This window comes from Electrona antarctica (genome assembly GCF_951216825.1).
Source record: "Electrona antarctica genome assembly, contig: scaffold_294, whole genome shotgun sequence".
NCBI lineage: Eukaryota > Metazoa > Chordata > Actinopteri > Myctophiformes > Myctophidae > Electrona > Electrona antarctica.
The window spans coordinates 159,501-172,500 of NW_027638339.1; the positions used below are offsets into that span (position 1 = coordinate 159,501).

Sequence of the window (13,000 nt, forward strand, 5' to 3'; positions counted from 1 at the left end):
GCAATTTTCTACATTATTTCTTTCTGTGTGGGAGAGCCAAGCAGTGACTGAATGGCTATAATAACCCCTACGGTTGGTAGCGTAATGCTAGCCATTGAGCTTCAAAGGCCCTCTGGTTAAAGTGCCCAATACCAGAGGGAAAGGCATGTGTTCTCACTATGTAGAATGACACATGACTCATGTTCCTGATTTGTATTCCGTGTTCCCATCCCCTAGGTGAGACCTAGCACGTTGCCCCGGCCTTTGTTGGACCAAAAGAAATGCTTACGCTTGCTAAAGCCGTGTTAATGCCACATGAGACAGGGTGCAAATATGCAACGCTATGACTTAGTAAACGTCGATACGTCCTGGGACGTTTTTGTGGGGGCAATTACATTTCTCCAGTATATAGATGAGGCCTCTGCCCACTATAGTGATTACAAAGTAATATATTCTAATGTAGGCCAATTGTAAAAAAAAAAATTAACCACTCTTTTCTTTTTTACGGCTTTTTGAGAAAATCAATAAAGATTTGTAGAGGCCTAAAGGCCATAGCTGTCTCTGGATGATAGTTAGTAGAGAGCTAAAGAGGAAAGAGTGAGCTAACAGGTCAGGAGGAAAGCAAGAGTCTTCCTCCTAGAAGAGCTTTATGGAACTTGTCTTTCTCCTCCCTCTCATCCAGTGTTGATTTTGTCGACTAAAACTATGACGAAAAATGTTTGTCGACTACCTTTTATCACTGACGGAAAAAAATAAAATAAAAAGGGAAAAAAATAAAAGATGTTTAGGGAGGGACTAGTGGAGATCCAGTAGAACAGAACTAAAAGACAAGTCATTTTATTTTTGGTTGCGATCGGCTATTTTCAGAGCGCAACCAAGTCTAAAATCATAGACTTGAGTTGACTAAATCAACTGTAGATTTTGTCGACTAAAGTCTAAAGTAAAAAAAACCTCAATGGAATTATATTAAAAAAAAATATGATTAAAACTAATCAAAATTTGCTGTGATAATCAACTACTACCTCTCTCTCTCTCTCTCTCTCTGAGCGAGTGTTGGCTATTTGTCAGCCAGACACGCTGGAGGGCATGGAAGAAGAAGGAGGGATGAAAGAAAGGGGGGCCGGGCCGGAGGGGAGGTGGCCGTAAAACGAGTCGAGGATAGATGGAGCAGAGAGAAGATGGAGAGGAGAACGGAGAGGAGGGGTGGAGAGAAAGAGAGGCGGCCGTGAGAGGAAAAGGCTGAGATTTACTAGTGTTTATTAGTTGCCGGGGGACGTGTGACATATATTCTGAGAGAGAGAGAGCGAGAGAGAGAAAGAGAGAGAGAGAGAGAGAGAGAGGGATGAAAGAGAGATGGAAATGGAGGGGGGAGCAGAGAGGTTGAAAGGGAGAGAGAGAGAGAGAGATAGAGATTGAGAGAGAGAAAGAGAGGAGATTGAACTGCAAACAAGAATAAGATGAGTAGAGAGAGAGAGAGAGAGAGAGTGAGAGAGAGAGAGAGACAGGAGTCAAAGTCATGGGCTCCATCATGCGCCACCCTGCGTGTGTGCGTGCGTGCGTGCGTGGGTGTGTGCGTGCGTGCGTGTGCGTGCGTACATGTGCTTGTGCGTGTGTGCGTGCAGGCATTTAGCTAACTAGCCAATTCTGTCCTGCTGTGCAGAGCAAACCACTGCTCCACTGCATTAAATGATAAGAATATTCTCTTTACTTCACATCAAAACAACTATGTGCGTGCATCCGTGCGTGACTGTGTGCGTGTGTGACTGCGTGCGTGCATGCATGTTTGTCAAAGTCATGACAGTCAAACAAAAAAAATGAGGATGGTTGGAGTCAGTTCATATCATGCCTGTCGAGTCTAGACTGTGTAGCACAACAGAATTGTTTTCAAATCACAATACACTTTGACACGCACACATTCATTCTCTGTGTGTTTGTGTATGTGTGTGTGTGTTTGTGTGCGTGCGTGCGTGCGTGTAGAGAGAAGTTGCTCAGTAAAATGGTTGATGGCCTAGCTGAGCATGGCTTCCTACCAGGTACTGGATATGAGTCAAAGGGAGAGAGAGAGAGAGAGAGAGAGAGAGAGAGAGAGAGAGAGAGAGAGAGAGAGAGAGAGAGAGAGAGAGAGAGAGAGAGAGAGAGAGAGAACAGAGGGGGTGAGACACTTGGATGATGGAGAGAGGACGATAGAGGAAGAGAAAGAGAGAGAGAGAGAGAGAAATAATGAAAGATAGATTAGGATCCATGCCCAGCGGCCATTTGTGGCCTACTTTCTGCTTTGTTTTGCTCTTGTGAACGAGAAACATTATGAGGTTTCCCCCCTTCTCTCTCTCTCTCTCTCTCTCTCTCTCTCTGGTGAGAGCATAGCTTAAAGCGTCTATGGGGAAATAGTGAGATGGTAGGAGGGGTGGGGAGGAGAGGCAGACTGACACAGACTGATCAAATGATAAACAGGCAGACATAAACAGACAGACAGACAGACAGACAGACAGACAGACAGACAGACAGACAGACAGACAGACAGATAGATAGATAGATAGATAGATAGATAGATAGATAGATAGATAGATAGATAGATAGATAGATAGATAGATAGATAGATAGATAGATAGATAGATAGATATGAGACTTACGTGTGCACTGTTCCAGCTCTATGGTGTTGCTCATGTGAATGTTGTCTATCCTGATGTGGCCTCTGGTGCCATGTTCAAAAAACCCTTCGAACACCACCTGAAAAGAGAGAGAGTCTTTAGATCAGTGGTGCTCAACGTGGGGGTCTTGGGGACTGTATGAAAAGAACCAAATGGACTCTTACTGGTCCATTTTGGTTCTGTTTGTATCAAGAGTTAAAATAACACTATGGGTTTTACGGGGCAGATTTGAGTTTCAAAGGAAAAAAACGGCCCATATGGGTGGGCCGTAGTTCATTTTAAAGATAGAGTGCAGTGATTTCCACCCCTAAAACATGATCATCAGGTACTATGATTATACTAGGAGAAAGAGTTTTTCAAAAAGAAAAGTGTACAGAAAGTGTTAAAATTATGTTTTTATGTGGCCCCACCCACCAGTTCATTAAGGGTGCATTTGGAACTTCGCTGTGAGCACAATGGTGTGCCCTCTTGTCATTCATTTATTCAAAAATCTAGTGCGCTGCGCCCCAGGTGTGAGTACCTGCACCCACCGACCCTACTCAGAAGATGGAGTTGTCCACTACTTCAATATTCCAACCACACACGGGGGTCTATTAGAGTAATGTTAACTCCATAGACACATACAAAACAGAAAAAGTACAAAGATCACAGCACTCCATCTTTCTTGTGTTCTGGCTTGTGGATCAATAGAACTAACTTATCCCTATCACAATGAAAGCTAATTTCATTCGTTTTTGAAATAAATAATAATAAAAAAGAACGTATAGGAAACAAACAATGGGGAATCAGTGGACGACAGAAGCTGTAGCCTACCTGGTACTCGCGGGGGCTCTGCGGCAGGATGGTGCGTCCCTCCCTCCAGTGTGGGCCCTGGTCCCCCCGCAGGGCCCACAGCAGCGTCTCCTCCTGCTCGTCGTCACGCAGGAGCACCCGCAGGCTGGCCTGCGTGTCGCCCTGCAGCTGGTAGTAGAAGAGGAGGCACAGGGGCCCCCGCTCGGGGGCCACCTCGGGGCTCATCAGGCGGGCCCGCTGCCGCTGGGTGTGGGCGCCAGCGTCCAGGTGGAGGTAGTTCCCCGAGAAGTCTGGAGGGAGGGAGAGAGAGAGAGAGAGGCGATGCGGCTGTTAGACGGAATCCAGAGTCTCTTGTCTCTCTTTGTGAGGACCATTTTCCTGTGTTCATAAGAGAAACGGTTGTTTTATGGTGAAAAAAATAAAACATAAATAGAAACAGGGAAACAAGGAAAATATTTGGGGAGTTAGGCTGTGTCCACACTGGCAGATACAAAATATACAAAGCCACACAGCATATTTGTAGCTTTGTATCTTTGTAGTTTGTTAGTTGAGATAAAAAACAAACTAGGAAATAAATGAATGAATTACATAGAGCAGAAGGTCCAGCTGTGTGAGTTGAGAAGGAGCCAGGCTGAGCCATTGAACGATCAATGCACTAATGAAGCAGGATGTAGTGTTTGTTTGGAGCTTAAAGCATCAGTGGCTTTACTCTGTGGTACACAAGCTTAACCACAAGCTGGACGCACATTTCATCATGGTTTGTAAGGGCTATGCACGCACGCACGCACGCACGCACGCACGCACGCACGCACGCACGCACGCACGCACGCACGCACGCACGCACGCACGCACGCACATACACACATACAGACAGACAGACAGCAATGCAAGGACCCATGTGCTCTACCGATACATGTGTAAACATGCGCATGCGCTCGTGCGCACACACACACACACACACAAAACATCCTTAATCATTGTGATTGCTGACGTCTCGTTCCGTCGCGATTCTCGTATTCAACCCTTAGTCAGCACAATACGTCTCAGTGCGCACGCGTGTTTGTTTTTGGACGTACGTGTGTGTATGCGTAGTTGCGTATTATGTCAGTCTAAACACTATCAATTATCACTGCAGTTCACTTCCTCTCGCTTCTCAGAGAGCAGAATGGGGAGAGGGGAGAGAGGAGAGAGAGAGAGAGAGAGAGAGAGAGGAGAGAGAGAGAGAGAGACTTAAGACAGAGATAAGTGTTTTACTGTATGACACCATGTCTAAACAGCCATACAGTACACATCAGAACACTGCTGTGTTTGTGCAGGACATTCATCAACATTAATGTAACCCTGGGTAAATATTATCCATATTGTAAGGACTGTAGGATTCAAAATTGATCAATTAAATTAACACTGGGCATAAATCTATCTATCAATCTATCTACAGTATTTTTAGGTGGCAGAAATCGCTAGACAGTAGGTACCTGACGATAAGATTCAATTTCGATTCAGAGGGCTATGATTCCATTAATTCTGATTAATTGGGCTACAATACGATTATGATTCAATTACTGATGCATTGCAATGCCAATACATGATTCACTGTGTGACTATTAAACAAAGTGTTTTCTAATGATCCATAGTGAAAACACATGACTTATGATCCTTTATGGTAAAATAATATCAAATAATAATAATAATAATAATAATAATAATAATGTTTTTAAATAATACATAGATTTTTGACACGTGTGACTCGATTAATAATCGTCCATGTCGCGGCGTCGCGATTCATCTAAGAATCAATTTTATTTTCCACACCTTGTATGTACAGTCTTTCTTTTCTCGTCCACATCCATCCGTTCCAGTTATCCTATGTTCTCGGCTCATATTAAAAACTGCTGAGTCGCTCCGATCATCCTCATCTCATCTTCCTCCCTTCCTCTGTTCTCCTCCTCTTTCCCGTGCTTCCTCGCTCTAAAGATACTAACTTTTTTTTGTTGTTCTCTCTCTCTGCAGATTTAGCCACACATGGATAGCCTAATGAATAATGGATTTGGGTTGAGGTAACTCTTATTTCTTTCACTCGCAGGCAAATAAAAATGCGGGGACTTAAATTATCGCTGCTCATTAAATACAGTTGAAAGTTGTTACAGTCGAAATACAGAGAAAGTGTGCTTTTTTGCCTCCCTCCCCCTTTTCCACGGCACCGCGTTTGATCTTGGCCGATGTACAAAGGGAGGGAATTAATTAACAAGTCTCTGTGGGAGGGATGGATCTGGAATCAGCTCTTAGGGAGGCGTGAACGTACGTGTACAGTATGTGCGTGGGTGCGTCTGTGTGTGCGTGCATGGTGGGTGCATGCATGCGTGCGTGCATGCGTTTATGCATGCAGGGAGCCGGTGTGTACAATGTGTGTGTGTGTGTGTGTGTGTGTGTGTGTGTGTGTGTGTGTGTGTGTGTGTGTGTGTGTGTGTGTGTGTGTGTGTGTGTGTGTGTGTGTGTGTGTGTGTTTTGTCTCGCAGTGAAAGTGGGGTAGTGAGGCGCCGATAGAAGAATATTGATCGCCAAGTCCTCCCGTCTTCACTGCAGGAGATAATTACAGCCAACCACGCCGATTAGTTCTCTGATAGTGACCAATGAAGTCGCTACAAACTGACGAGGTTTGAGTCCAAGCTCAAAGATCGAGTGCCGTGATTTTGGTTATTTTTTTTAACGTTGTGTATGTGTCTATTGAGTTAACATTACTCTAACCAGGTATGGTTAGAATATTGAAACATGTCTTCCCTGCGTATATTTGGTTTCTTCCTGAAAGCTGAAAGCTTTTGAGTCAAAAGGCTGAATTGAAAATATACCATTTTTGTGACATCATAATCCTAACCAATCCCATAACCCCTCCCCCTTTATCATACAACAACAGCTGTGGGTGAAGCTTAAGTTCAGGTGGGTGGTGTTACGGTGAAAACCAGGTATAGGCCTACTTAATGACCTGGTGGGTGTGGCCACATAAAAAACATACATCATTATCTACACTATTTTGAAAGCTTTCTCCTAGTATAATCATAGTACCTGATTACCATGTTTTAGGATCACGTTTTTAGGGGGGATCACGGCACTCGTTGAGCCTGTTGGACCTGCTGTTTTCAAATAGCCAAAGTATAAAATATAGAGATCAAGTGGGTACCGTAAGTTGAGCTTGTTTATCTTCAGGAATATACCGTATTCAAGAAGAAGAAAAGGAACGGGTTTTGGACATACAAGGTTTCTACCCGACAACAAGGAAATGATTCCTTTCATTGGCAGCAAAGACGTGCTAATTCTGTCTTGGCATTTATTCATCTTTCTTTGTGCTTATTCAGCTCCTACAAAGTCCTCTGCAGACACTGGATGGCGACCGTTGGATGCGTATCCAGTCTCCGATTATCACGCCGTTTTTCGGTCGGACAGTGCAGACAGTAGACAGATCAGATTCTGTTGAAATATGAAGGACACTTGTTCTTCTGCCCTGTACATTGTTTTTGCAATGTTGTGATGTTTCTCTTGATGCAGACATATAATAATAGGCCAGGGCCTTCGTCAGCAAAATAAAAAGACAACAAAATCACACGATGGCCTGTGATAGCTGAGTGGTTACGGTGCGTATCACAATGTCATGGTCTCAGTTTCTTGAGAGCGAGTCCCCGCTTTGCTGCCCCAGTTAGTCTTTCTCCACTGTACCTCAAACAAAGGCTCCAACACGAGTCGGTGCAATATTTTCCCTGTACCTTTTCATGTATTTCTTTGTGTATTAATTCTTGTATATACAAGTCATTTGCACAGTTTTAACTCATTTTGGGCAGGAACCCCTTTTGGTGTTAGCATTATGTTATGCTTTAGCTATTGAAAAATAGCAGATCTACAAGCTCATAGCGCGCCACCGAGTGGCGCACTACGAGCTTGTAGGTCTGCTATTTTTGAAAGATCGAAGAACCACTGACATAGAAACATAGCTTTTTCAGAAAACTGTCAGGATGTAGAAGACATTTTTAGAATCTGATCTCAGGTCAAAATGGGTTAATCCATGGTTTATACTAGAAAGTTAAAATATGGAGATAGGATGTCTCTGCACAACAGCGTCGATATAAATGTACACTTTCGCCATTAGATACTGTACATACTGTAGCAAGCGAGAGAGAAAGCAGCGGGCAGTGAGGCTTGTCAATACGGTTTGTAGGGGTTGACTTTCACACTTTCCCTTTAGAGCAGTGAAAAGGTCGTTCAGTGACAAGTGGCAGGGCTTTGATTAGCATAGCAGCTAGACGTCTGCTGGTCTGGGTGGGTGCTATAGGTCTAATGTAAGTGTACGACAAGACTTAATGTCATGTTACTGTCTGAGGCTGCCTGGGACACGCACACTGCTGAGTCAATAAATTACAGACGCACGCACACACACACACGCGCACACGCACACGCACACGCACACACACACACCTTATACACGCACACACACACCTTATACATGCACACAAACACACAGCAGTAATGAAATGTAAGGTCTTGTCTTATGTCCTGCTCCTGTCAGTCATAAAGGAGCTGCTCAGTGGACCGTGAAGTAGAACGGCTCAACAGATGCAAACGCAGTGCCTTGATGGAGGGCAAGGTCAGTGTGTGTGTGTGTGTGTGTGTGTGTGTGTGTGTGTGTGTGTGTGTGTGTGTGTTTGTGCATGCGTAACGTGTGCGAGTATGCAACAGTACACTCGGACTGTTCCACCTTGAGCTGTGCAAGCGTGTGTGCATGTGCAAGTGTGTGTGTGTGTGTGTGTGTGTGTGTGTGTGTGTGTGTGTGTGTGTAGCCTTGGGGAGAGCAAAATTGCTTAGGCAGCAGTTCTGTCAAAGCTATCATCTGACTTATCTGACCGTTCTGAGCTCTGATTGTGTATGCATGTGTGTGTGTGTGTGTGTGTGTGTGTGTGTGTGTGTGTGTGTGTGTGTGTGTGTGTGTGTGTGTGTGTGTGTGTGTGTGTGCATATATGAATGATTGAGGTGGAGACAGAATGTGTGTACTGTATATGCTTGCGTGTGTGCGTGCATGCATGTGCGTGTGCGTGTGTGTGTGAGTGATGGGTAAAACAGAGTCCTTCCTCTCGTCTCCTCTGGCTCTCTCGTTAAAGATGGACAGATGTGGAAAGAGAAGGAGTGTTGAAAGAAACGAGGGGAACGGGGTCAGAGAGGAGAGTCACAGTGAGGGAGGGAGTAGGGGAGGGAGGGAGGGAGGTGGAGGAGAGAGAGAGGGGGGGAGGGAGGTGGAGGAGAGAGAGAGGGGGAGGGAGGTGGAGGAGAGAGAGGGAGGAGGGAGGTGGAGGAGAGAGAGAGGGGGAGGGAGGTGGAGGAGAGAGAGAGGGAGGAGGGAGGTGGAGGAGAGAGAGGGGGAGGGAGGTGGAGGAGAGAGAGAGGGAGGAGGGAGGTGGAGGAGAAAGAGAGGGGGAGGGAGGGAGGGAGGTGGAGGAGAGAGAGAGGGAGGATGGAGGTGGAGGAGAAAGAGAGGGGGAGGGAGGGAGGGAGGGAGAGGAGGGAGGGAGAGGAGGAGAGAGAGAGGGTGAGGAGGAGAGAGAGAGGGTGAGGGAGGGAGGTGGAGGAGGAGGAGGAGAGAGAGAGGGGGGGAGGGAGGGAGGGAGAGGAGGAGGAGGAGGAGGAGAGGGAGGGAGGGAGGGAGGGAGGGAGGGGAGGAGGAGGAGGAGAGAGAGAGGGGGAGGGAGGGAGGTGGAGGAGAGAGGGCAGAGATACAGACAGAGCGAATGAGGAAGATCAGAGGTGAGGCATGATGTTCAGAACTTCAGAGCGAGGAAAACGAGAGCTGGAAGTATGTGTGAGTGTGCGTGTTGAGTGGTCAGATGGGTGGGTTATGTGTTGAGTGGTCAGATGGGTGTGGTCATGTGTTGAGTGGTCCGGTGGGTGGGTCATGTGCATTTTCAAAGCCTTATGTGGTTTATTTTGATTGCGTATGGACCAATGGACGCAGGTGTGTCACCAGTAAATCTTCCTTTCAATTTTGTTTGCTACATTTTTCTTTTCAAAACATTGAAAAGAAAAAGTTTATAAATTGAAAACAAATTCAGTCCATGATTTTTCGAAAGAATTTCATATATAAAGTATAGTGAAAATAGCATATCTACAAGCTCACAACGTGGCACAAAGCGACGTGTTGTGAGCTTGTATAGATCTGCTATTTTCACTAGTTTGGCTCCCAGCAGGCAAACAACTCACTTCTCTTTAGTGTGTCGAGAAAAAAAGTTTGGGAACCACTGCTTTAAATTATTATTTATTGATATCACAATTTTTAAACAGAAAAATAATACCGGGCCATTTTTTTCTACATACATCTTTCAAAATATTTGTTAAAATGGTAGAACTACTGTCACAGGTTCAGAAGCACTGACGCAGAGGTACCGTGAAGGAGGAAAAGATGACGACGGAAGAGAGACAGAGACGAGAGGTGGGTGTGTGTGTGTGTGCGTGGATGCGTGCGTGCGTGCGTGCGTGCGTGCGACTCGAACTTCCCAAAGACTTTCCAATTAAGCGTTTGCATCATTGTTGCGGTGCGTGGCGTATCCCTCCCAGTATGCTGGTCTACAGTATCCTGCAACGGAATGGCAACCATGCACGCCTTTAATCCGTTCAGACCTGGAACACATCTGTGTCGCCTTAGCCTTTAACCACTTTTAACCATCATTTTAAATGTTAGCTGTTGAAAAATAGAGATCTGCAAGCTTGTAGATCTGCTATTTTTGAACGTGCAAATCTTTGAATATATATTCTTTCACAGAATATCCATAATTTTGGGAGTCCTTGACATGAAGAATTTTGAGAAGCACTGATATAGAAAACAGAGCTTTTCAGAAAACTGTTTTTTGTAGAATCGACCTCAAGCCTTAATGGGTTAATGAGTTGACGAGGCCTCCGTACTACGGAATCCCACTGTGTCCAAATGTGTCTCTAGTCTACAATCTACTGCACTAGTGTGTTGTATGTTTACTTTGTTGTTTTTGTTTTTTCTTCTCAGAGCTGGAAAGAATTTATACAAAAATAAATAACATGTTGCTGTTTTGGTATTGGATCACCTCCTGCTCTTTGAGAAGTGATTTCCCCGATGGTTCTGTGAACCAGAATAGTTTCCCAACATTTCACCAAACAACAATAATTAGTTGAGGGAATCTGCCCAGAAATCCTACTGAGTTGTCGGTTGTTGTTTTTGCCTCCCAGAGCTGAGGAGATGTGAAGTTAAACTGAGAATAGAGACTAAAGGATTTGCAACAGCTCTAGTGCTTAATTAGGAATAGATGCAGGGGTAGAACTTTGTGCGTGTGTGTGTGTGTGTGTGTGTGTGTGTGTGTGTGTGTGTGTGTGCGTGTGTGTGTGTGTGTGTGTGTGTGTGTGTGTGTGTGCGTGCGTGCGTGTGTGTGTGCATGTAGATATACTTGAGTTGATGCCCTGTGACACCATGAAGTGTCACCAAAACCCTTAAGCCACCATCTGTAGCTAAGCAACGAATACAGTAATAAGCCACACCACGGAGGCAACATGAAAATCACATGAAAAACATGGACATATCCCAACTAATTGAATTATTGGCCCAAGAGGTTAAGGCGCGCTACATACAGTATAGGATCATGGTGCAGCCTGAAAGCGAATCCCGGGTTCGATTCCCGAAAGCCTGGCAGACCTAATTGTCACTGCGCGTAATCCTACAGACTGCGGGGGGAGAGTTGGTAGGACGAAGGCTCCCGGTGGGGGCTTCTCACTGGCAGGTGAGCCAGTAGGATACAACAGAGGTGACAACACACAAATGTGTGTGGGGGGAATTAATTGGTACGACTAAATTGGGGAGAAAGAGGGGTAAAAAGCAAAAAAATAAAATAATAATAATAATAATAAAGCATTGGACTGAACTGACCGTCTGATCCCAGGGCGAGGTCCAGGCTGGAACCAGCGTTGCTGCTGCTGCTGCTGGTGGCCGTGTGCAGGGTCCAGCTCACGCCTGACCTGGGGTCAGCCGACCAGCCACACAGACTCTGCTCAAAGTCACACACGCCGGAGAGGGAGGGAGTGGTGGCTGCAGGGAGAGAGAAGGACAGAGGGGGACATGTAATGAATGAAATATGTCTCTGCTGTCGGGGAGAAACCACCTAACTCCAAAATATTCATTTTTCAGGAAATTAAAAAATATATATATATACTGTATATATATATATATATTTATTTATTTTTTTCTCCGGGAAATGAAGAAAACCTTATATTTTTAAAACAATGCAAAACTGCCTCATCAAAGTTGGAATTGTGACTTTACATATTGTCAATTACTTGAGAGGGGGAGAGGTGGTGGAGTTAGTTGCTTTAGCACAGTTTGAGGGTTTGATGGAGTTAAGAGGTACCGCTTTTTAATACTTTTCATTGGTTCAATATTGTTTTAACCAACACAAAGACGTAAAGGGCGTTCAATAGCATTGATTTATGAAAATAAAATAAAATAAAAAGACTCAAAAATGGACAAAAATGGCAATATACAAATCGTCGTTGTCGGGCAGAAACCTTTTCATGTTTTATTTTTCTTTGTAAAATGAACGCTCCTATTGGATCATACATAGCCTCACACAGAATCATCAAAACTAGCAGGTGTACAAGGTCAAAATGTGACGCGAAGCAACGCATTTCGGCCTTGTAGATCCGCTACTTTCAACATTTCTGAATTTGAATGCTGAAAAGTAACACATTTGGACACGTGAGGTTTCCAACTGACAGAGACGATATGAATGAAGAGAGAGACGAACAGATCAAAAGAGCAAAAGAAAAAGATTACATTCGGCGCCAGCTGGCTGGCTGTTTGACTCATTCCATTCAGAACCGTGGAAGCTATTACGTCCAGTTCTGTGCAATACATTAAGGCCAGTACTGCTGAGTTATGCTTCATTTTATACATCCGTGGTGGCGCGGTAACTGGCGGATCCACGAGCTCACACAGCGCACCACATTGTGAGTTCCTCGTCAATCGGCTACTTGCGTCGCGCGACACCAACGTGCGGTGAAGTATAACAAAGCAGGCTTGACGGCCGGACACACAGAGTGCTCTCCCCGAGTTCTCCCATGTCACCCTATACTCCAGGAAGTCTGCCAGCTGATCCAATCACTTTGATTCAGTGCCCTCGCTCCGACATGTGGCCACCAGAGACAGGTTTCCAGTGTGTGTGTGTGTGTGTGTGTGTGTGTGTGTGTGTGTGTGTGTGTGTGTGTGTGTGTGTGTGTGTGTGTGTGTGTGTGTGTGTGTGTGTACAGCCAGCCAGCCAACTATCTAAATACCTAAAACCTTGGTCTTTTAGTCTTAGTCAACAAAATGAACAGTGAATTTACCAGGCCTCATGGGGGCGGTGGTCTCCTCCACAGGGGGCAGGGTGGGGGTGGCAGTATCGGGTATGGTGGTGGCCTCTGAGAGGAGAGAGAGAGAGAGAGAGAGAGAGAGAGAGAGAGAGAGGAGATAAGGGGAAGAGAAGAGCAGACAAATGTTTAATTGTCCCCATGCACCGTTTAATTCAGCCTGTAGTGATACAAGCCGGACAAGC

The 13,000-nt window shown here is 45.2% G+C and overlaps 1 protein-coding gene across 1 annotated transcript in view; it reads right to left on the reverse strand.

The window, feature by feature from the left end:
* LOC306918161 (neuropilin-2-like) overlaps positions 1-12,870 on the reverse strand; it is a gene marked incomplete at its 5' end in the record, with an annotated part of 30,685 nt that extends 17,815 nt beyond the window's left edge. The window contains 4 exons of the mRNA XM_079531043.1: positions 2,610-2,706; positions 3,441-3,709; positions 11,341-11,499; positions 12,792-12,870. Of these exons, the coding sequence (XP_079387169.1) occupies positions 2,610-2,706; positions 3,441-3,709; positions 11,341-11,499; positions 12,792-12,870 (604 nt within the window). The remainder of the gene's footprint in view (positions 1-2,609; positions 2,707-3,440; positions 3,710-11,340; positions 11,500-12,791) is intronic.
* Positions 12,871-13,000: the final 130 nt, after the last annotated feature.